General features: G+C 48.5%; 1 protein-coding gene across 1 annotated transcript in view; it reads right to left on the bottom strand.

Annotated features, from left to right (window-relative positions):
* The window catches only part of SLC13A3 (solute carrier family 13 member 3), a 348,426-nt gene that overhangs the window by 105,880 nt on the left and 216,849 nt on the right, over window positions 1-25,697 (bottom strand). The window contains exon 9 of the mRNA XM_086932535.1: window positions 19,573-19,670. Within this exon, the coding sequence (XP_086788661.1) occupies window positions 19,573-19,670 (98 nt within the window). The remainder of the gene's footprint in view (window positions 1-19,572; window positions 19,671-25,697) is intronic.

Below are 25,697 nucleotides of genomic sequence, written 5' to 3'. Positions count from 1 at the left end.
ACTGTGCCCTGGAGAATGAGTTTGTGTTCAGCTCCTCTGCTGGGACCCCAGAGAGACTTTATCTGAAGCTGGTGTGGGGCTGAATTGGGCTGTGGTGGTGAAAGGCTCCGCATGGCAGACCGAGATTAACCTTTATGGGGACAGCCGTGCAAAAGTGTGGCGGCGTAGACAGAGAGGATTAAGAGAGTGCTCTTGAGGGTTTTGGATAGTGATATCATCACCCATGGTAGGGAGGCTCTGTTAAAAATATGGGAAAACGAGACCTACCAAATCAACAAAAGATCCGGATTAAGGAAGGACTGTGGTGTGTTACGACATTGCGAAAAGGTAGGGTAACCATATGCCTTCGGAAGTGAGCACGTGGGACCTTGATGGACTGGTTTAAGGCAAGGGAAAGGACATGCTAATGAGGAAATGTGGTGTTCACTGAAACTTTGAAAAATGGTGGGTCTTTGGTTCCCATATTTCCAATGGTCGCAATAGGGGGAATGTTGACAGTGAGGCCCTACTGGGCCATGAACTTAATGCAGTAGAAGAATCCCACCTCCCCAGAAGTGGGAGCTCAACCCACGTCTCATTGCCTTTGCATTGCTCTCAGGGTTATTTATACCTGTAGAGCCCGCATACATTCTTCTGCTCAACAACCTGCCCTTCGTTATGTTTTATTTGTGAAGATGCACGAAGAGGAGATGTTTAACCTGTTCTGTAAAATTAGAAAAGCAATCAATAAATGAATACAAATATTTTACAACAGACACCTGTTGCTCGTATCGCAATACCACAATGTTGTAATTTTCAAAAGAACTAACAGGTTATCATCAAACCAGAGAAAAGGTCCTGCATTGATCTAGCAACAAATGAGCGCGTTGACCTACCTCTGCACCTTGCCTTATTTGGATTTTGTTCAACTCTTAAATAAACAACACACATTAACTTATCAGTGTTTCAGATGAAGTGGAAACCTGTTTACACAACATTGTTGAACTTTCTGACTCGGAATACGCCGCTCTGTAAAATCACAGCAGGATAAATGAAGGCGAGAAGCCATCTAGCCAATCGGAGATCCATGCATCAAAGCACAGACCCTGTACCAGAAGCATTTTAAAGTTTAGTTTCGAAGGGATGTCCCAGGAAGCATATCTAGTCCTGTAAAGCTATCACTGTATAAAGCCCTTCTGATGAAATGTGTTGCTCCACAAAAGTACTTGAGTCCTAAGGTACCTTTCTTCACTTGATTAACCCATCATCTCTGTCTGAGCATGTGCACTGGTGGGCTGGGAGCCTTTTCACTAAGACCTGTTCATATTTGCAGATACATTGTGTCTAGCTTTAATTTGATAAAACATTTAAAAAGAGGCATTCAGAAAGCCTCTTTTAGTTGCTGTATTAATAAACAAGCATACAAGGATTGCTTTATATATAGAAAGCGTGAAGGAGGTAAGTAATTGAATGTGACACCATGGAAGTGATGGAGTGTACTTTAAAAAAAAAAAACTTTCATTAAGTTTAGACAGTGCATACAGGAGATAGACAGCATAGAAGTCCCCCAGACACAAGGAAAACAGTGACAGCATATTTATGGTATATAACAAACCCATTCACAGTATGATTACCAGTTCAGTTCTGCCCCTTGCTATCGTGGCATTCTATACAACAAAGACATGCTGACCCCTCGTGTCACAGTGATATCTGTAATGATGGCCTCTTTCGTATGGTGCATAGCAAGCTGGAGCAGTCAAGGAGTCGGTCGGTCGCAGGTGTGGACGCCGCAGGGGTGTCACGCCGGCGCAGATACGTCACCAGTGGTTCCCAGATATCTGCTGGGTTACATCTGGGGGCATTAGGTAACAGTAAGCAGTGAGTTGCACTTGCCATTGTGCTGCACCGCTCATCTGCGTCAGCACCGTGGGCGCTGGCCTACGGCCCCAGTGTATCGCCACCCTGCGCTTAGCCAGCAATACAAGTAGCGTAATTAATCTTCGAGCATGTCAGGGGTATCTTTGAACTTACCAAGTAATCATCTTTTAGGGCCTTGCGAGAAGGGGACTTCGGTTATGTCAATGATTATTGTGCATACATCCTGCAGTATCGCGCCACTTTCGGGCATGTCCATGCAGATGCACAAACAAGGCAGGTTGCGGAAAGCAGCGCATGAATGGCACGTCTTCCGTCAGTCTGATCCTATGGAGGTGTGTGGGTGCGCGCAGGGTTCGAGTCGGGGTACCACGCGGGTGGACAGCGTCCCCCCACTTATTTTACCGGGAGCTCGATAACTGAAGCAAATGGAGCCACACATTCACTCTTTGGCCTCTCTGGGGCGATATCGGCTCTCACTCAGAACGCTGCTCACGCGCTGGCTTCTCTGATGCAATCGCATCTAAGGGGTGAGTGAGGGGAGGCAATGAGTCTGATGGTACAAGCCACCGGTTGAGACGTCACTTCCTGCCGTGACCTTAGCGTCCCCCCACTTCTTATTTTAGGACTTGTGCCCTGGGTGCGCGGTATGTTCTGTGCAAGAATTTGAAGTGAATCAATCGGAGTCGGTAGTTGGGGAATAGTCGCTCGGTCTGTTCACAGCAGTGAAGCCAGTCCTACTCCGATATGTCTTGCCCTAAGTCTATCTCCCAGGCCCTGCGTGCTCGCGAAGTGTCCAGCGGTGAAGCAGCTTTGTGACTTGGGAGTGACTATACTGAGTGGTGCAGTAAGTTGTGCCTTGCTGCTATTCTTTGTTTTCGAGAAGCAGCTTTTGTCATAGAATAGAGCTGCGTGATAAGCTTTCGCGGCGATGCAGTTGTGTGTACATATTCAAGTGCAGTGTTGACCAGAGGGGGGAGCTGGGAAGGTATTGTGTATGTCCTTGCAGGTCACTCTAAGGCGATAATATTAGAATGTGTCAGATAATGTGATTGGCCCCTCCACTGTGCTAAGTAATGGAGGGAGAAAAAAAATCACCTGGGTATGAATCAGCGAACATGCTCATTCCCAAGGTGCCTGCGTACCGCGCTGCCCCACTGTCCTGCAGCAGAGAAAAGCTTGCGTTCTCCGCCACAGCAACCGAAGGAGTATGTAGAACCTCAGCTCCCATTTGCCTGAGGATGCCATCCCATGCCTAACGCCCGCAGTCTACTGTATTATTTCTGCTTTGGGTTCTTTGTATGGCTGGAATAGTGCGGTTTTTAGTGGCCATGGTGCCGCATGGTCACACTCCACCGCCACATGTGGTTGGAACAGCTTTGGATGCAACCAGAAATGTATAAAGCTTGCTTGGGTGCAGTAGGCACATACCTTAAAGACTGGTGCTCTCAGGCTGCCCCGCGACTGGGGTAGTGTAAGGATTTCATATGCTATCCTGGGTTTATGGCCCGCCCAGACAAAGGTGATCAAGTCAGAGCGCACGTGTTCGAAGAAATTCGCCGTTAAGGGGAGTGGAACATTTACTAACAAATCGAGCAAATTCAGGAGGACGATCATTTTAGTGATTGCTGTGTGTCCAGTGAGAGAGAACACTAGTTTGTTCCACACCGGGACGTGTGCTTCGAGCCAATCTATTGATTTTCCATAGTTTGCTTTCCACAGGTCCCCTGAGTCCCTGCTCAGCCATATGCCCAGATATCTGGTTAGCATGGACACCCATTTGTATGGATCCTCAGTCTGGAACAGCCGCGTCTCGTCCGTAAGCGGAAAGAGTATAGATTTACTCCAGTTCACCTCAATGCCCGATTGACCTCCGAAACGGATCACCTCTCTAGTCAGAGGTGAAAGATTCTCCTGTAGGTCTCGGCTACATATGGTGATACCATCTGCATCCCAACAAGGGGAAGAGAAAGGACCACTCAAGGGAGTCAAACACCTTTGTGGCATCCAGCAGGGCCACCGGGCGGAGAGGGTGCATGACCGAGAAAATGGTGCAGAGATTAGGAGATGTGGCCCTCCCCTGTATAAACCCAAACTGATTGGGCCACACTATTAGTGGCTTTAAAGGTAGTAAATGGTTTACCAAGATTTTCGCATAGATTTTATTATCTATATTGATGAGAGATAGGAGCCTGTAGAAATCACAGAGTTCAGGCAGTTTTTCTGGCTTCAATATAGTAATGATGATGGCTTCATGGAGTTGGGGGGGGGGGGGGGGAAGCTGGCCAACTGACGATGACTCATGGTACATCTGAATGAGGTGGGGGATGAGTATGGTGGCGTACTCTTTGTAGAAGTTGACGTTAACCCATCTTAGACAGGTGCCTTATTACCTGGCAGGTCTGCTATAACTTGTGCCACCTCCTCTGGCGTGATCAGGGGATCCATGTATTAGCGATGTGCAGGGTCTAGCCAAAGCAACTCGATGGAGTCCAGGTAGCTTTGCAATGACTGTGTAAATGGTCTCTCCTATGGAGAAAAGCCAGGCGAGGAAAGAGGACATAACAGGTGGGAGTTTCTGTGAGGATGTGCCCAGGTGCCCTCACAGTTTCTCAGTTCAGGCACATACTCAGAGGCATGTGGCCTGCACAGCAGCCCAGCCAAGGTCCTGCCAGGGTGGTCTCCCTTCACATATTGGCGCACCTGCACCTCTCACCCAAGGTATTTGACCTCACTGTCAGCCTCAGTTTGGTATTCCAAGTGTTTGTCTCATATGTCATCTAGTGTGCTTAGTTGAGGATCGCAACTGTATGCCCCCTCCAGGTCTCGGTTTTCAGACTCCAGTTTTGCTAGGGTTCCCCTTATCTCCTTCAATACTCCCGCTTGTTTGGCTATACACACACAGCGAATAACCACCTTAAAAGCCTCCCAAAGTGTAGATGGTGAGGATACGGACCCTTCGTTCAAATCAAAGGACTCGGCAATAGCTTGCCGTATGTCTACTTGAAACACCTTGTTGCGCAGGGCCTAAGGAGGAAGTCTCCATAGGAACGTCGGAGAGAAAGGCTTTGGGATCTGGAGAGCCAGCCTTACCGGTGAATGGTCATATAATGTGCACAGTAAGGATTCTACTGCTGTGGGCCAAGTGAGGACATAACTTGACACTAGCCAGTAATCAATACGAAACCATGAACCGTTTATAGAGGAGAAACAGGTGCTGTCTCGCTGAGAAGGTTGTGTGACGCCATATGTCTATAATTGCAGTGTCAGCACCGAGTGAATTATGGACTTCCAACAAGCGCGGTTGTTGGAGTCTGTTACTGGAGCGGTCAAGGGTCCCCTGCTGCACCACGTTAAAGTCACCTCCCTATATTACCAGGTGAGGGCCACAATCTAGGACCTGCCTCCAGACATTAAGAAAAAGTCTGGGTCATCTATATTTGGGCAATAAGTGGTAACCATGATCATTTGTTGCGCTTAGAGCAAGCCTACCAGGATTACACATCTCCAAACTTTCTCAATGACCGAGTGCGCTGTGCTCCAAGGGAGACTTTTTTAAGCAGGTTTGTTACACCCAAGGCATAAATGGAATAGACTGAGGAGTAGTGTGCCCCGCAACATCTGGCCCAGAGGTGGGTCATGATGTCTGTGGTCAGGTGCGTCTCTTGTAAAAAAACATATGTCCACACCATGTCGGGCTAGGTATGCATGCACCAGTCTGGATCTACGGTGATCATTAGGCCCTGTATATTCCAAGTTTAATAAGTCACAGTCGTGATATCAGCGAATAGGGGGTATCATTAACAGTCTGTGGTTTATTGTGCTGCGAAAGGTTTAGAGTCTGTTTTAGCATCTGTCTGAAAGTGTGGGATTGACTTCCTGTATGCACAGAGCTAGAGAAACAGTGTTATCTGACCACAAAAAACAATTGAGAATATGTTCCCAACATTTGCCCTTCCCTCACCCACAATATGCCGCTGATGCTTCTTGAACATCCCAAGAGATGACAAACTGAGGTTCCCCACCTGCACCCCTCAACCCACTCCAACCCCCCAAACTAGTTGAGACATGAATCCACTCCCAACTAGAAGACACCAACATAGAACAATTTGCAAGTTGCTAGGGCATTATCCAATGGGGACATGGTTTCTCCAGGTAGACACCCCCTACCTAGCCTCAGGGTGGCCAAGTGATGCAGTTTGATTAGGTGAACAAGGCATAACAGTTGTGACATGTGTCCATCGCCACGAGCTGTTCATTCAGCCATCGCCTTTGCCCCATGGCAATATTTGCATCGTGGGCCAATGTTTAAGTCATTGTCGCTGGACTGCCCTCTCACAGACCCTTCAGGCATGCCAGAAGGCCTTTCCCTCTCTCTGCTGATCTGCTTCGCATACGTTAATGCAGCTTTAGGGTCAGTAAAGAATTGTGGTTTGTCCCCGCAAGCGATACGCAGTTTCACCGGATAAAGGAGAGTATAGGACACTTCCAGCTGTTGGAGGATGCGCTTGGCAGTTACGAATTCTCTTCTTGCAGCCTGTACGGACAGAGTAAAGTCTGGGTAGAAGGATAGAGTTTTGCCCTGGTGTCTAATCTCTCCCATTTCTCGGGCCTTGCACAAGATCGCATCCCTATCATGGTAGTTCAGTAAGAGGGCGATTATTGTCCGCGCCAGGGCTGCCGGCCGGCGCCGCAGACCAAGCAACCTATGCACCCATTCAGCAATGAACACCGCAGATAGTACAAGGCCAAAAAGTTCCGCAACAGAAATTAAGGTAGTCTTCCATTTTTGAGATCGCAGATGATTCAGCGATACTGGTGATGGAGCAGGGTTTTCACGAAATGAAACCAGCTCAGATTGAACTTCTCATTATGTGAATCAAACCAAATTGCGTGAAAATGAACAGTGCCAAACTAAAAGGGGAAAAGATGAAAACTGTTCAAGAGTGTGCTGAGAAAAAGTTAATATAGGCAGCAAATCCACATGATTAATGCAGAAAATAACAGCCAAAAGTCGAGAGTTTCTTTTCACTAACAATTTGAAAATAAATGTGCAAAGCGCAGGAAAATGCAAGCAAAAGCATTCATAGAGTGTTTAATAGTGGAGGTTTATAAAATCATAATGATAATAACACTTGTATTTGTTTTTCCTAGAGTGTATTTTACTGATCTGCAGAAAAGGCCCAAGAGTCCTTTTAGAAATATTTAGGTTATTAGAAATGCTGCAAGGAGAAACTGTGATCTGTCCTCCGCAAGTTCCTGATTATGGCCAAGGTTGTGCAGAGTAAACAAATGAAAATTATGAATAGAACTTCCTTGTTGAGTGGAGTATGTGGACACTTGTACTGCAAAATGTGATACATTAGTGAGACAAAGATGTACAAGCCGCGGAAGTTTGATAAAAGAATTTCCTGCGCTGAAGGCAGAAATACGTGAGCGAATTAAACAATGGAACTGTTGAAAGTTAGGGACACCGAGAGTGGCGTGATTAAACACCACTTGTTTTAGGCCAATGAAATCGAATAATTTCTTGTGTAATGATACAATGAGGGTTGGACTTTTAGTAAATCTAGGGTATAACTATTAGTAGGAAGAGGGTGGGGGGTTAGGTGTGTTTTTTCTACTTTGCGAGAGGAGAGAGCTGTGTTGCTGTTGTCCTAATTCTATGGGCTGGCTGTTGTTCTGTTGATCCTGACTCTTTGACTTTGCTTCTCAATTCTTCTTGAAGTGCCTAGCTTACTCTCATAGCCAGAGGGTAGCTTTCAGACTTCTAGAACCTTGTGAGATTGGTTAGTACCAATTTGCAAATCGCTATCCTTTTGTCTATACGCCTATCCACTCTCTCATTGTGCTGACATTTGAGATGTACAATTGATGATTTAGTTTGCTATGTTTCGCTTATGTGATAATCTATGATTCGAGCTGTATTGTACTTGATGAGCAATCACATTTACTTAGATAAAGCATTTTTGAATTTCAAACAATGTTTGTCCTTTTTATCGTCATTGATTTAGTTATATTGAATGATTATATTCTTTATGATGATATTTCTTGAGAATTCTAATATTGTTTTGCCAATCTCTAACTACTAAATAAAGATTCATCGAAGAAGAAAGAGGATAAATAAAATTAGCACATTTGTAAGATTAGTTTAAACTCACCCAGCGTGAAAGGGACTGTTAGGTATTAAATTGGGTCCTTATTATAACAAGCATTTGCAATGCAATAGGTCTCGCATTAGGAAAGTTTGAGCTTTTGGTATTGTAAATGACAAATTTTGTATTTATGTGTTGGTTTTGAAAATAGCAAAATTAATAGCTTTGTCTTTTACAATTCCAATAGTTTTAACTTATGCAAATGTGACACCTTTAGCATTTGTAATGCAATATGTGTTGTGTTTACGTGACTTAGATGATTGATATTACAAATAGCAATGGCTTTTTTTTTTTAAATACTGAATACTTAAATAACAGTTATTGTAATTTATAATGGCAATAGCTTAAACTTTTGTAAATAACTTTTGTGAAGATTATGTTCAGTGTATTTTATTGTGACGAAAATCCAAGAACAGAAGTGAAATATTAACATCTTTTTGTGACATTTGCAATAAAGCTTGAAACATTGAGAGAACATATTTGAACCAGTTGTTGTTGAATGGTTGCACAGATTGATGTTGTGGTGGCGACCAGTGATGCTGTGGCGTTCAGTGATGTTGTGGTGCCCCCGAGTGATGTTGTGGGGCCGCGGAGTGAGGGCGATGGAGTGAGGGCGATGGAGTGAGAGCGATGGAGTGAGAGCGATGGAGTGCGAGCGATGGGAGTGTATGTAGAGAGAGCGAGGGGAGTGTATGTACAGAGAGCGAGGGGAGTGTATGTACAGAGAGCGAGGGGAGTGTATGTACAGAGAGCGAGGGGAGTGTATGTAGAGAGCGAGGGAAGTGTATGTAGAGAGCGAGGGAAGTGTATGTAGAGAGAGCGAGGGAAGTGTATGTAGAGAGAGCGAGGGGAGTGTATGTAGAGAGAGAGAGGGGAGTGTATGTAGAGAGAGAGGGGAGTGTAGAGAGAGAGAGGGGAGTGTAGAGAGAGAGAGGGGAGTGTAGAGAGAGAGAGGGGAGTGTAGAGAGAGAGAGGGGAGTGTAGAGAGAGAGGGGAGTGTAGAGAGAGAGGGGAGTGTAGAGAGAGAGGGGAGTGTAGAGAGAGAGGGGAGTGTAGAGAGAGGGGAGTGTAGAGAGAGAGGGGAGTGTAGACAGAGAGGGGAGTGCAGAGAGAGAGGGGAGTGTAGAGATAGGGGAGTGTAGAGGGAGGGGAGTGTAGAGAGGGAGGGGAGTGTAGAGAGGGAGGGGAGTGTAGAGAGGGAGGGGAGTGTAGAGAGGGAGGGGAGTGTAGAGAGGGAGGGGTGTGGAGAGGGAGGGGTGTGGAGAGGGAGGGGTGTGGAGTTAGAGGGGGTATAGAGAGAGAGGGGGTGTAGAGAGAGGAGGGGTGTAGAGAGAGGGGGTTGTAGAGAGGAGGGTGTAGAGAGAGGAGGGTGTAGAGAGAGAGGGGGTGTGGAGAGAGGGGGGGTGTAGAGAGCGAGGGGGGTGTAGAGAGCGAGGGGGGTGTAGAGAGCGAGGGGGGTGTAGAGAGCGAGGGGGGTGTAGAGAGAGAGGTGTGTAGAGAGAGGTGTGTGTAGAGAGAGAGGTGTGTAGAGAGAGAGGTGTGTAGAGAGAGAGGTGTAGAGAGAGAGGGGTGTAGAGAGAGAGGGGTGTAGAGAGAGAGGGGTGTAGAGAGAGAGGGGTGTAGAGAGAGAGGGGTGTAGAGAGAGAGAGGGGTGTAGAGAGAGAGGGGGTGTAGAGAGAGGGGGTTGTAGAGAGAGGGGGGTATAGAGAGGGGGGTGTAGAGAAGGGGGGTGTAGAGAGGGGGGTGTAGAGAGGGGGGGTGTAGAGAGGGGGGTGTAGAGAGGGGGGTGTAGAGAGGGGGGTGTAGAGAGAGAGGAGGTGTAGAGAGAGGGGGTGTAGAGAGAGAGGGGGGTGTAGAGAGAGAGGGGGTGTAGAGGGAGAGGGGGCGTAGAGAGAGAGGGGGTGTAGAGAGAGAGGGGGAGTAGAGAGATGGGGTGTAGAGAGAGAGAGGGGGTGTAGAGAGAGAGTGGGTGTAGAGAGAGGGGAGTAGAGAGAGTTAAGGAGGTCCTTTATCTAAGATGACTTATTCATTACACGTCCTTAATTTACCAAGAAAACGCGAGAATATATCTTCACATTACCATACATTGAAAACGTCTTAAAGTATGTGCTTGCAACAAAGTGTAAACAGATCAGTGGCCTGTTTGCTCACACTACAGATTTTAAGTTTATTCCGGATCAAAAGCAGCTGGGGTGTTGTGTGTACTTATAGGAATAGGAAATGTGTTAATTCCTTAACAGGTATTGACGCAATTCATGTCAGAATTGTTTCTTTCCTTACTTATTAAGAATTCACTGCTGCACATCTGACAGTATTTTTGGTCATCTAATGTTTGTATCATGTTGTCCTGGAGAAAATAAAAATACTTGTGCCATAGAGCTTAAAGTAGGTTGTAGTAAAATAAGATTGGGCTCTCCAGTGCAAATGGGTGAAACCAGCTCACTTACGACGCTAATACTGGAAGCATCATCACCAATGGCAAACAAAAAACTAGTTTTGACAGCGCACTATGGTGCAGTGACGTACAGATGGAGAAGCACTGCAGGGGGGTGTCAGTGCTAATCATTTGCACCATGTTCCGGTCGCATGCCCTACATTTCCGTTGGCGGAATGTAGGGATCCTAAAGGGGTCTAACGTTTATTTTGTAGCTGTATTTTGGAAATTAAAGAAAGAAAGCTGTATGAAAAATGTAGACTTGCGCTTCGATGCTGTTTCAGCAACGTAATCCGTATTTACCAACTCTATGTTGCCTGGAAGCTTTGCTACTGTACTGCGAGGCCTGCCTACATTTCCTAGTGGTGTAGATTCTGCTTCCTTGTTCCTATTTCCTCTGCATCTGCTACCTGTACTTTTCATGCCGGGCCAGTCTGCCTCACAGTAAATTCAACTAGTGCTTGCTAGGGACTGGAGAGACGGTATGATAAAGAGAGCAAAATGAGGGAGGGCGCAGGATAGGGACTGCCATCGAATATAGTGCATCAAGAGGAGTCCTCATTAACGTGTAAATAGTGCAGGCGAGAGAAGAACTGAGCAGAGTGAGTGTAGCGAGCTCGCTGTATTGCGCTCAGAAAGTGAGAATTATCACAGCATGAGGCCCCAAAGTAATAATTATCACAGCATACCGAGAGGCGCCCCACGCTGCTGGAGCACTCAACTGCGCATTAATTATAGTTGAGTGCTCCAGCAGCCTGGGGCGCCTGTTGACATGCTGTGATAAGTGGGGTCTCATGCTGTGATAATTATTATTTGGGCTGCCTGACGTGCTGCGCATTAATTAACGCGCACAAGCTGTTCCGTGAAGCGCATTCACAGACCTGAATCGGCTCGTGCCCATACTACAATCAGCTCGTGCACAGGTCTGTCTCCAGGTCTGTCTCCCTTGGAGGCAAACACGGCGACTATAAGTCTCGTTGGCGGCAGCGCTTCGCGCTGCAACGCCAGCGAGACCTAAAGATGTGTCTTTCCCCTAACACTGAATCACCGGTAATTCGGAGGTTGTTCCGTCTGGAATGAGATTCTAAGTCTTCATTTTTGGCGCAGATTAGTTCCAGCACTTTATCCATTTTAAGCAACTTTTTGCAATCACCTGCAAGTGTGTCTTCCGAGTCTGACACTCTGGATTTCAGCGGTGTTATTCGGCTATCGTGCAAGTCAATACCAAAATTGACAACCTCACGGCCCGCTTGGACCAGGTGAATCAATTGACAGTAAGCTTGACTTGACCTCCATTAAGATGGATCAAATGTCCTCATATCTTATATTAATTTCTGATGCTTGAGTGGTTTGTTCCTCAGCCATCTGCACAGCTCGCCAGCCCGGCCATGAGCCTGCTCTCATAAGATATTTTTGGTTGCTTACTATCAGTCTTCCCCATGTCTGTAATTAGCTGCTCTCCGAAGCGCAGGGAAAGGCACAGCAGTTTCTCAACAGAGACGGCAGCAGCGGTGTCCTGAGCCAGCCGCCCACGGCTCAGCACAGTCGTCTGGCAGCACGGCCCTTCTTCACCCCAGGCCCTCCTCACTTGGCCCCACTGAAGCAGCTATGAGAGTCCAATGGGCCACGTCCATCTGACCCTGCCACCACCAGCCGCCCTCCGGAGTTGTAATAGGGTGAACTATTGCTGCTGATGCATGTCAGAGGGGTCTGTAGGGGCTTGAGAGGCAGTGGTAACCCGTCCTGGTCTTGCGGGCGTATGGCAGGCAGTTCCTCATGGTTCGTGCATGCCTCTAGCAAAGTTGGGCCACCAGAGAAGACAAGGTAAGTGGAAGTAGGGGGAAAAACACTGCCACTGAGGGTCAGAGGGGTATGGAGGGGCCTGGGAGGCAGCAGTCCCCCGTCCTGGCATCGCGGGGTATATCAGCCAACCCCTCATTAAATGTATGCGCTTCCAGCAGCGTTGGCCCACGGGTGAGGGGGCCGATCATGCAGTCGTGTCAGGCCTAATTTGTCGCAGGGGTGCTTTCTCCCACCAGCCCAGCAGGGTGAACATCATCTTAAGCATGGCTGTTGGCAGGTCTCCGGTGCTCATCATACTGCTCTTACAGCCACAATCTGGTCCCAGGCAGCTCTCCCGATTCGCCCCTAGCACGGCCCAGAACAGGGGACCCACGGCCTTGGACTGGCCCAGCCGGTCCCACAGTAGTTGGGCGGCCTCGCGCATGTTCACGCTCCCACCTGGGACCATACAGAGTAAAACGCAGCCTGGGGGAGGGGGCACGGCATGGCCCAAGTCGTGAAGTTTCGGAGGGGTACCGTCCCTTTCTGGTACACCGCAGCTATGTTCTCACCACCCACAGCTCCAGTAGTGGCCCAGCGAGCTCCCGCAGCCCGCGGCCTGGACAGGCCCCAGCCAGGCCTATCGACACAGCAGCAAGTCAGATGGGTGAGACGGCTCCGGCTGATGTCTGGCTCGACCAGCTATGCCAAGCCTGCACCCTCTTGACAAGAATTTGATTTATTTCACCAGGATTCCGATGGATATTGCACTCAGCCAGCAGGGTCCACTCAAGGTGCGGCCATCTTGCAGCCGGCAGACCACACCCCCAATGGAGTGTACTTTTTAAATGGTCTCCAATGCATGTCAATGGAATCACTTCCTGGAAGATGGAATGATACACCAAATAAACAATAGCATAAGGTTACATGTCAAGAACTTTCTCAGTGGTGTCAAGGTTATGTCTATATTTTGAAGAATTGTTAACAATGCTTTTGCAGACAGCTGTACTATCAAGCAACACCTCAAATTCAGCCTTTCGCCAAGACCGTTCGATTTTACCATTACTATGCATGTAATAGTCTTACTTGTGGTGGCTTTCCCCCAGCCTTCCTATTTTGTTGGACTGTAGCTATCATTTACATCTTTCTTCCACCCGCAACACCATACAGCATGGGCAATTGGGTCAGCCCAACTCTTCCATTGGCTAACTGCCCTGGGAGTGACGGCATTCTCTTTCATAAGGGGCACACCTACGCACAAAGTAGTTTCCTTGAATGTCAGGGACTACTTTGGCAGTATGTGCTTTTAGCCATTTTTTGAGGTCTTGCATTAGCACAAGGAGCCCCTCCACACACAAAGTCATTTCCTTAACTGCTGGGGACCTCAATGCCCATGTGTGCTTTTTGAAACAAAAAAAATACTTTTCCATGTAGAGGGCCAGGCAGCTTATCCAAAAGTAAAAGTTTGCAAAAACCATGACAAAACAAAACAGGCATTGCAAAAGCTAAAATATTGATGACCAACTCCAGAACCAATGGCTATGTCAGTGCTTGTCTAAATATTAGTGAGGGTCCAGCAGCTCATCCAACAATAACATTTTACAAAACCCATGACAAACAAAATAAGCATTACCAAAGCTAAAAGGCTGGCAGAAAATGCCAACCTTATTAGATTTGCCAATGAACATTCTTGATTTACAAACATATATCTATTCAGAACACAATGCAAGAAATTTAAATGTAATCCAGAATTCATCAGTTTTGTCATTCAGTCTAATATTTACGTTTCCCCCCTTGTTACAGCTCTCTAATAAGTCAAAGAAATTTTAATAATATGGATGATAATGGTGATAATAGCAACAAGAGTTGAGAAAAAGAACGCCTTGTTTCAATCCCCACATATTTGTGATTTTGGTGCCTTATTTAAGCTCAAGAAAGGCAAAGCTCCAGATTACGTAGCACCCTTAGATTGTTTACATTAGTTTTAGAGGCATCTGTTTAGATAGGTTAATGGAATGTACACAGATTTAAAGAGATACCTGTGTAACATAGTACAGACAACCAGTTGTGGCTGGTTGATTGATTGATTGATTTAGAGCTTATATAGCGCATACTGTCACCCTACGGGTATCCTGGCGCTTCTGACTGATAACCTATGACCAGAATGGAACAGATCGCGACAGAGAGAGATAAAGGGGGAGAAGCTTAGGCCGTGGGAAAGAGGCAGGTTTTCAGGTTCCTGTGAAACTCTGACAGAGTTGATTTGTCTAAGGTTCTGAGGAAGTTCATTCCATAAGCGTGCGCCAGCCATGCTAAAGGCCCTTCCTCCTAACCTCGACCGGTTAAACCGAGGGATCGTCAGCAGGCAAGCACTGGAGGATCGAAGCTGCCTTGTGGGGCGATACCATGTAAACCTTTCCTGAAGGGGAATGGGACCTAGCTCATGCACTGCTCTGAAAACCATACACAGAGTGTTAAAATGGACCCTCTCCCTAATGGGCAGCCAGTGCAGCTCTCTCAAAGCGAAGGTGGTAGAGGAACTCCGGGGCCTCCTAAGGGCCAATTTGGCTGCTGCTGACTGGATTCTTTGCAGTCCCTGGAAGATGTATGCAGGGGCCCCCAGATATAGGGAATTGCAATAATCCAGCCTGCTTCCCATGATACTACTTACCACCAGAGAGCGAGCCTCTTTAGGTAGTAGGGGAAGAATTTTCCGTAGGATGCGGATTAGGACAAAGCAGACGCTGGCAGTCTTACTTGCCTGTGATTCCATCTGGAGGTCGTTATCAAACATCAACCCTAGATTGCGAACCTTCCTAACCTGGGTTGAAGGTGACCCCTCTGGTGTAAGTCCGAAGTCAGATGGAATTTGTCTAGACATCCTGACTGTAGTGCAGTACACTACCTCAGTCTTTCTGCAGTTAAATTGCAGCGAGTTCCTTCTGAGCCAGTCAGACGTCTGCCGCATGCGTTGCTGGAACAAGTCCAGAGATAGTGCATGGACCCCTTCCAAGGAGAAAGCCAGTTGCGTGTCATATGCATAGTTGGCTAAACAGACCCTAGATGACTTTATAATGGAAAGCAGGGGTTGTAGATAGACATTAAATAGGATAGGGCTGATCGCAGAGCCCTGCGGCACCCCGTGGGTGACTGAAGATTTACCAGAGGAGAATGGTGCTAAGATTACTACCTGCTGACGTCCTTCTAGATAGGAGTGAAGCCATTTCAGTGCCCGGCCTTTCACTCCAATCCTCTTCAATCTTTCCACTAGAACAGTGACATTCCCGTTGTCGGCTCGCATACGCAGGTTGTCCAACATAGTGGTCAGAGCAGTCTTGGTCCCTTGCCCAGGACGGAAGCCAAATTGGTCTTTATCTAGTAAACTATTCTCCTCCAGACAGCACGACAGGGACCTACCAACTGATTTTTCCAGTAGCTTCAACGGATAAGGGAGAAGAGAGATGGGTCTAAAATGTGCCGGTATTGACAGGTCCAGAGAAGGCTTTTTAATCAATGGGGACACCACCGCCAATTTTCAGCACTCCGGGGCCATTCCTTCTTCCAGAGACTGATTGCATATCTGCCTTAGCCATGGAAAGGTATTGCGCCCAAGAGTTTTCCACATTTTATGAGGGAGAGGATCAAGGGGAGAGCCTGAGGATACATTATCTCCCAAGCTGTCAAAAGCCGCTTCTGTTAGAGCCTGAAAATTGTCCAGAAATACAAATTGTTGTAGATCTGCCTCAGTCCAAAATTCAGGATTAAGTTGTTCACCCTGGTCATTGATGTGCAGGGTATTCACGATTTTTGCAATCTTATCCTGAAAATGTGTATCTATTTCGTCACAAAGTTTTTGGGAAGCTACCACTTTATTTTCTATACATATAAGGGAAGTAAGGACCTTGATGATTTTAAAAAGAGCTTTAGTTCCATTAGACGCATGTATAATTGAGCTGGCATAGAAATCTGCCTTGGCCCTGAGGATTTCCTCTTTATATTGCAATTATATCCATCTTAGATCTTTCTTGTCATCCTCAGTGGATGTCGGGGCAAAGTGGCGGGGGCAATACACATTTCTTTTAAACGTACCTGAATCCTGACGCATCGCAGATCTTCCAGCTACACTGCAGGCACATACTCTCAGACTGTCCTGCGGCAATGGCCGGTTGCTGCTCTCATAGCATGAGAGCAGCGTCTGGATTGGCTTGAGCACCCTTGATTTGCACTCCCAGAGAGACTTGGAGCCTACGCCTGCTGTCTCCAACGAGTAAAGCAGCTCAGGTTGGAGACAGCTTCAATGGGTATGTCAGTTTGGCCAAACCGACAGCAGGGCACCTACAACTCCCCCTTGTCCCTGTCATTCCCATGGCCCCACTCCATAGACTCCACGGTATGGAGAAAAAAAATATTATAAACATGCTTTATTATCGTTGCATTTTTCAAGTTTTGCAGTTGCTGGCAGGGAGGCAAAGATCCTCCGCAATACTGGAGGAGCTGCATCTGCAGACAACACTACAGTGCCATCAATAAGTTAAGGTTGGTCCATACAGGATGGGCCGAGGCATTCTCAGCAGTAATATACTTGTGCTTGTCTTAACTCTTAGTCGTAGATGGCACCATTGCAAAATTCCAGAAGGTGTAATGGTGCTAGAACAAGCGTTGTGACAGATGCTGCTGCACCCCGAGATAATCCTGAGCACAGTGCTGAAAACAAAATGCTAGAGCCAAAATACACACCTGGACACTATATTCTAAGTGTGTGTACTTGGTGCTAGGCACCCATAAAGAGCGCCAACACTTACAAGGTGAGTAGAAGCCACCTTTCTAAATAGACATGGCATTGTCCTGTTCTCCCCCGTAGCACAATTTGCCAAACATTTGTTTGAGGAATTGCCGCACCTGTCCAGCAGGCACATTAACCCACAAATTTGAGCCAGTGTTTGCAGGTGGGGGCTACTGGCATTCATTTTGGGGGACCAGCACCTTTTTTCCTAATCAGAAGTTTCCTGAGAGCAAGAGAGGAAAAAACACAAAAAGTGGAAAGGGGAGGAAGAGAAAGAAGGAAAAACCTTCCTAAATGGAGAAAGCAGTACCCAGCAAGAGTGAGAAAGAGCAGGAGGGAGCGTCTGGTACTGGATTAAAGAGACGAGACTAGGCAGACTAGGCAAATATATAATACCATGGGCAGCGGCCTCCTGAGCAGACCTTTGGTTGGGCATCGACATTTATTCTTTTACAAAGTAAGCTCTACTACTGAAGAAAAGCGCCATTATCAGCTTTACCTGCCTGTTAGAAGCCTGACCCTGGTCCCCCTAATGAAGACTGGTTATGTTTATACAGGCCCCGCTACAAAATAAAGGTGCTTGCATGTGATTAAATGGCATGAGCTGGTTAAGGTTTTCGTTACTACGAGATCCAGGATCGCTAAAATATGTTTGAACATCTGCAGTGCCAGAGATAATGATGCTGAGACGTGATGACAGTGCGCTCCTACCCCCTTTTACCGTTTAAACGGCTCCCTTGAGCTGCCTGAGCTGACGAGCTTGGGAGCGCCTGCATGCCCTGAGTGGAACTATGCCTGTGAAAATTAAGCGGCAGCATGTCCAGCAACCTACTACCTTTTCCCTACTGATGACGGAGGAATCCAGAAACATGTGTCTAGGATACGCGATAACAAATTAAGGTATAAGCCTATTATTACTACGAACTTTGTATTGAACTGAAAATGATGCACTACATCGAACTAGATGCCCATAGGTAATGATGCTGAGACGTGATGACAGTGCGCTTCTACCCCCTTTTACTGTTTAAATGGCTCCCTCGAGCCACCTGAGTGGACGAGTTTGGGAGTGCCTGCATGCCCCAAGTGGAACTATGCCTGTGAAAATTAAGCGGCAGCATGTCCAGCAACCTACTACCTTTTCCCTACTGATGACGGAGGAATACAGAAACATGTGTCTAGGATACGCGATAACAAATTAAGGTATTAGCCTATTATTACTACGAACTTTGTATTGAACTGAAAATGATGCACTACATCGAACTAGATGCCCATAGGTAATGATGCTGAGACGTGATGACAGTGCGCTTCTACCCCCTTTTACTGTTTAAATGGCTCCCTCGAGCCACCTGAGTGGACGAGTTTGGGAGTGCCTGCATGCCCCAAGTGGAACTATGCCTGTGAAAATTAAGTGGCAGCATGTCCAGCAACCTACGACCTTTTCCCTACTGATGACGGAGTAATCCAGAAACATGTGTCTAGTGATACGCAATAACAAATTAAGGTATTCGCCTATTATTACTACGAACTTTGTACTGAACTGAAAATTATGCACTACATCGAACTAGATGCCCAGAGGTAATGATGCTGAGACGTGATGACAGTGTGCTCCTACCCCTTTTTAGCGTGTAAATGTCTCCCTCGAGCCGCCTGAGCTGACTAGCTTGGGAACGCCTGCATGCCCTGAGTGGAATTGTGCCTGTGAAAATTAAGCCGCAGCATGTCCAGCAACCTACGACCTTTTCCCTACTGATGACGGAGGAATCCAGAAACACATGTCTAGGAATACGCGATAACAAATTAAGGCCTTAGCCTATTATTACTGAACTAAAAATGATGCACTACAGCGACCAAGATGCCCAGATGTAATGACGCTGAGACATGATTTCAGTGTGCTCCTACCCCCTTTTACAGTTTAAATGGCTCCCTCGAGCCGCCTGAGCCGGCGAGCTTGGGAGTGCCTGCATGCCCTGAGTGGAAGTATGCCTGTGAAAATTAAGCAGCAGCATGTCCAGCAACCTACGACCTTTTACCTACTGATAACGGAGGAGTCAAAAAACACGTGTCTAGGGATACGCGATAACAAATTAAGGCATTAGCATATTACAAGAACTTTAGACTGAACTGAAAACGATGCACTACATCGACCAAGACACCCAGAGGTAATGCCGCTGAGCCGTGAAGACAGTGCGCTCCTACCCCTTCTACATTACACGAATAGTTACAAAAATAAAGTGCACAATTGTGAACACAATCCTCAGAGACACAAATGGCAAAAAAGTAATCCTGTAGCACATTTCCAACAAGCCAATATCCATTGGGAAGTTACATAAGAAGTTGAATTATATTCGCATGCAAGAACGTCTTTCATATAATAATTTATAATCAAGGTGAATTGTGACGTAGTAAGGGGAAGAAACACACAGAGTGCTCACGGACACCAACAGGCAGAAAATAAACAATATGACGTCAACAAATAGCAGCAAATGAATGATGCATCGTGTACGCATCTGGCGTGACACACACTAGTACAGACACTGGTACCAACTCCACTTAAGGAAACATACCTTTCAAATCAAACCACCACTTGAGCGAAGGCTTTTTCGATGGAAAGAAGAACAAAATGATGACGATTGAGATTCCAGTTACAGCATCTGAGGTGAACCTGCCAGAAGCAAACACGCATTACTGGAAGTACTTTTCAAAATGCTGACCGGAATTTTTGTTAAAGATGATTAAGAAATCTGAATAGCATTCTTTGTTAAAAGCCTCTTTAGTGTTCCACTTTAATCTATATTTATAGCTAGTGATTTGGCTTAAACGATTGATGGACTAAAAATTAAAAGACCGGGTTACATACTATGTGTGAGTTGGGTACAGAAAATGAAGTAGTTTCAGAAGCGTAGCAATGGGAAACATTTTAATAAAGACTTCTTTACATTTCATTATGTTAATCTCTTCTTAATCAGTGTTGTTTAACAGTATTAAAAATAAATGCAGTTCCAATTCACAATTTTACAAAGATCCCTTGAATTGAGGGTGCTTGGATTATAGTTCATTAATTTCACATAACTATGCGCTTACATATTTTCATGTTTTGCAACAATTGACGAGCTATTGCAGAGTTAGCGCTTCGAAAAATGTCAGTGTTACGTTGAAAAAAAAACTTAAAGAAAAGGGTCTCATTGTGCATTTATAATATACATTTATAATATACATACGGATTAGTTAGATTGCACTACTGAATATCGTCACCAACAATATCGTGGCACACTAATTGAGGACAGAATATCGAGGGACATAAGGAACATGCAGGTAGATGCATCAAGCATTTTTGCGAGCGCAAACGGTGCGAATCGCAAAATTCGGCAGTTTGCACCCGCAAAAATGGCATTTGAGATACATCAAGGGTTCATGCACTCGCAATTCAAGAATTCGCAAATAATTCCGAGTTCTCAAATTACAATTGCATTTAAGGAATCCTTAAATGCAATGCATGAACCATTCCAAGATTGCGAAATCGCAATCTGGGGTCGCTATTTACCGCGAATCCAAACTACCTGGTAAAAAGCAAAAACTTAGAAATATGCACTTTAGTGCATTTTTCTAAGTTGTACATTACACACACACTTGTCCTTGGGACATGTGTGTGCGCAACACCAGTGAACATTACCATTTCAGGGGTGCAACTGGGTGTCCTTTGGACACCCTGGCCCCCTTGAAATTGCGGCACATTTGCGATTCGCTAATTGCTAATCGCAAATAAGGAATGGCTTTCCCATTCATTCCTATGGGCCCATAGGAATGAATGGGAAAGCCATTCCTTATTTGCGATTAGCAATTAGCAAATCGCAAATAATGAATCAGTAGGAATCGCAAATAACATTGCGATTCCTACATGCATCCCCTTTTGCGAGTCTTTAATAGCGATTCCTTAAAAGTCGCTATTAAGGACTCGCAAAACATAACGTTGATGCATCTGGGAGATGGTCTGGTATTTTCAACTGGTCTGTTCCTTCTGGAGCAGGATCAGGAGTGACCGCTGCGCCTTTAACAAGGCCGGGTCACCCCTTGCCTCCCACGCCTGCCGCTGCCTGCCTGCCGCTACCTGCCTCCTGTGATTGAGCGACCCAGCCGCCGCTGGGCCGCCCGGACCTCTCCTCGTTCTCCCGCCTGCCGCTGCCTGCCTCCGTGCTGCTGAGCGACCCAGCCACCGCTGGGCCGCCCGGATCTTCACCCTCCTCCCTCGCTTGACCCTGGTTCCTCGCCGCCCGCCGTCCAGAGGTCCCGCCGCTGCCTCCCTGCGGCCCCGCCCACCACCAGCCCAATGGCCGCCCCGCTCCCGCCACCCAGCTGACACGCCCACCCGGCTCCTTACTTAAGGGGACCGCGGAGTTCAGCCAGGGAGTGACCGCTGCGCCTTTAACAAGGCCGGGTCACCTCCCTTGCATCCCACGCCTGCCTGCCGCTACCTGCCTCCTGTGATTGAGCGACCCAGCCGCCACTGGGCCGCCCAGACCTCTCCTCGTTCTCCCGCCTGCCGCTGCCTGCCTCCGTGCTGCTGAGCGACCCAGCCACCGCTGGGCCGCCCGGATCTTCACCCACCTCCCTCGCTTGACCCTGGTTCCTCGCCGCCCGCTGTCCAGAGGTCCCGCCGCTGCCTCCCTGCGGCCCCGCCCACCACCAGCCCATTGGCCGCCCGCTCCCGCCACCCAGCTGACCCGCCCACCCAGCTCCTTACTTATGACGCCCCCAGAGCGACCGCGCAGCGGACGCGCGCAGCGGGAGCGCCAATTGTGCGCCGAAGGTGCGCCAAAGGTAAGCCCGTCTGCGCCCGTCCGTGCCAGAACCGCACCCAGTGCCAGGACCACTGGTCCCCGCAGACCCCAGCCCACCCGCCGGACCTACGCCGCCACCGAACTCTACGCACTCAACGCCGGAAGAATCCCGGGGTGCTACCGAGCCACCCCGAGACGCACCCACGGACCCTTCTGCTGCAACGCCTGCAAGTTCACCTGCATCCGGACCTGCACCACTCCAGCAGTGCTCAAGACCTCAACGAGCAACAGCAGCAGCCACCTAAAGTGCATCCTGCTCAACACCCGCTCCATCCACAGACACGCCGTCGAGCTCTGGAACCTGCTCGACACTATTTCACCAGACGTCCCCTTCCTCACGGAAACCTGGATGAACGCCTCTTCAGCGCCCGACATCGCCATCGCCATCCCAGACGGTTACAAGATCATCCGAAGGGACCGCATCAACCACACCGGAGGAGGCATCGCCATCGTCCACAGGAACACCATCCGCATCACGACCAACACCGACGACACCCTCGCAACCGCCGAGCACCTGCACTTTCAGGTCCACATCTACCCCAAGACCACCCTCAGAGGCACCCTCATCTACAGACCCCCGGGACAACGCACACAATTCAGCGAAGACATCGCCGACTTCATCAGCCCGCACGCCCTCTGCTCCGCTGACTACATCCTCCTAGGGGACCTCAACTTCCACCTGGAGAACAACAACGACCGCAACACCACCACCCTGCTGGACAACCTCGCCAACCTGGGACTCAAGCAGCTGGTGACCACCCCTACCCACTACGCCGGACACACACTCGACCCCGTCTTCTCATCCAGCAAGGACATCACCTTCAGCCATGCCACCGGACTCCATTGGACGGACCACAGCTGCGTCCACTTCAGCTTCAGAAGGACCACGATCCACCACCACCAGCAACAGGTTGCACGCAGAAGCTGAAACAAGATCACAGCCGACCAGCTCGCGACTTCCCTGAGCAAGAACCCACCCACCAGCGCAACAAATCCCAGCCAAGCGGCCGCCAACCTCACGAAGTGGATCAGCGACTGCGCAGACGAGCTCGCCCCCCTGAGGACCCCGCCTAGCAGACCCGGTAGCAAGAAAGCCCCATGGTTCACCGACGTACTCAAGAGCTCCAAGAAGAACTGCCGAGCCCTCGAAAGAACCTGGCGCAGAGACCCAACACCGGACAACATGACTGCCCTCAAGCTCGCCACCCGAAAACACCACCAACTCATCCACGCCACCAAGAAAACTGCATTCAAGGAACGACTGGACAACAACGCACACAACAGCAAGGAACTCTTCAACATCGTGAAAGAGCTCTCCAACCCCAACGCCGGAAACAACGACATCACCCCTTCGCAAGACCTCTGCAACTCCCTCGCCTCCTACTTCCACAACAAGATCGCGGACATACACAACAGCTTCAGCACTCAACCGACGAACGCCACGACCGAACCACCGCCCCCCACCACCACCCTCCGTGCCTGGACTCCGATCAGCACCGAAGACACCGTCCGCACGATGAACTCCATCCACTCCGGATCTCCGACCGACCCCTGCCCTCACCACGTCTTCAACAAGGCCGACGCTGTCATCGCACCCCACCTGCGGGACATCATCAACACCTCCTTCGACACTGCTACCTTCCCGGAGAGCTGGAAGCACGCTGAACTCAGCGCCCTACTCAAGAAGCCATCGGCCGACCCCACCGACCTCAAGAACTACCGCCCCATCTCTCTGCTCCCGTTTCCTGCAAAAGTAATCGAGAAGACCGTCAACAAGCAGCTGGCAGCCTTCCTCGAGACGAATGGATCCCTCGACCCCTCGCAGTCTGGCTTCCGGGCCAACCACAGCACCGAGACCGCCCTGATCGCAGCCACCGATGACATCCGAGCTCTGCTCGACAACGGAGAAACAGCGGCCCTCATCCTCCTCGACCTTTCCGCGTCCTTCGACACTGTCTGCCACCGTACCCTAGTACAACGCCTCAGCAACGTCGGAGTCCAGGAGAAGGCACTGAAGGGGATCATCTCCTTCCTCGCCGGAAGGACACAGAGAGTCCGCCTCCCTCCATTCAGATCTGAAGCCACCGAAGTCATCTGCGGCGTTCCTCAAGGCTCCTCGCTCAGCCCTACCCTCTTCAACGTCTACATGAGCCCCCTCGCAGACATCGCATGCCAGCACAACCTCAACATCATCTCCTACGCCAACGACACCAAGCTGATCCTCTCCCTTACCAACGACCCCGCCACCGCCAGAGCCAACCTTCATGAAGGGATGAAAGAGGTAGCCGAATGGATGAAGAACAGCCGCCTGAAACTGAACTCAGACAAGACGGAAGTCCTCATCCTGGGATCCTCACCCGCCACTTGGGACGACTCCTGGTGGCCCCCCGCCCTAGGCAGCGCACCCAAACCGACAGACCACGCACGCAACCTGGGCTTCATCCTGGACTCCTCCCTCTCAATGACCAGACAAGTCAACGCCGTCTCCTCGTCGTGCTTCAACATCCTGCGCATGCTACGAAAGATCTTCCGGTGGATCCCCAACGAGACCAGGAAGACGGTCACCCAGGCCCTCGTCACCAGCTGTCTGGACTACGGCAACTCCCTCTACGCCGGAACCACCGCCAAACTCCAGAAGAGACTCCAGCGGATCCAGAACGCCTCAGCACGACTCATCCAGGACATCCCCCGTCGCAGCCACATCTCCGGACACCTGAGAGACCTGCACTGGCTCCCGGTCAACAAGAGAATCACCTTCCGTCTCCTCACCCACGCACACAAAGCCCTACACAACCAAGGCCCAGGATACCTCAACAGCCGCCTCAACTTCTACGCTCCCAAACACCAGCTTCGATCGACCAGCCACGCCCTTGCCGCCATCCCCCGCATCCGAAGAGCCACCACAGGGGGACGGTCCTTTGCCTACCTCGCCGCCAAGACATGGAACTCCCTCCCCACCCACCTCCGCCTGACCCAGGACCACCTCGCCTTCAGGAAGCAACTCAAGACCTGGCTGTTCGAGCAGTAGCAAACCCCCCTCCCCCAGCGCCTTGAGACCCTCTGGGTGAGTAGCGCGCTATATAAATGCGATGATTGATTGATTGAAGTCCGAATTGCGAAAAGTTTGTCCTCTTTTATAATAGCCCAATGGATATAAAGACAATGCGCTGCAGCACTAACTACTCACTGCAATTAATTTGGAATTCCAATAAATAACTTGTTGCATTTCGTGGTGCATTTAGATCATCCAGCTGACATTCCATAAATCCCATATTTTGAATATAAATACAAGATGTTTGCGAAATCGGTGCATCTTATTTTCCCCATTGTGTCATGCTCTCTAGTGGGAAGAATGTCATGCTCTTAAGTCATGATTTTTATTTCCATCATTGGGGATCAGTTAAGCTACACCGCTAATAATGATTCACATGGTACAGGCGTTACCAGAAGAACTGGGATTACAAGTACTGTGATAACTCCCCAGATCCATTGTCTCATCAGATCCTCCACCTGCTGACATTCCAGGTAAAAGGAGGCCTAGAATTACCAAATTCCTTAGCAATTCCTGCATTCTCAGGAGAATCTTAGGGTCTGTCTTGTAATCCCCATTATCTCCACTCCTAAACGTATTGGTAGCCAGAGTTTCATTAATTCACAGGGGCAAAGTCAAGTTGGGCAATAAGAGGAACCTCATAATAAGGCCTTAAAACCAAACCAAACCAGTTGATACTTACCCAATTACCCTGTCAGAAGTCTAGTTTCAAATGAGGACAGGCTGCACTTTAACTGGAAAAGTAATATTGCTTTTAAGCCATAGTAACTTCTTATGCAACATATATCCAAGAACATGACTG

Source organism: Lissotriton vulgaris, chromosome 7 (assembly GCF_964263255.1).
Source record: "Lissotriton vulgaris chromosome 7, aLisVul1.2, whole genome shotgun sequence".
NCBI classification, from domain to species: Eukaryota; Metazoa; Chordata; class Amphibia; order Caudata; family Salamandridae; genus Lissotriton; species Lissotriton vulgaris.
Note: the sequence above shows the minus strand (reverse complement) of the source record. Positions and strands in the feature narration are given on the sequence as shown.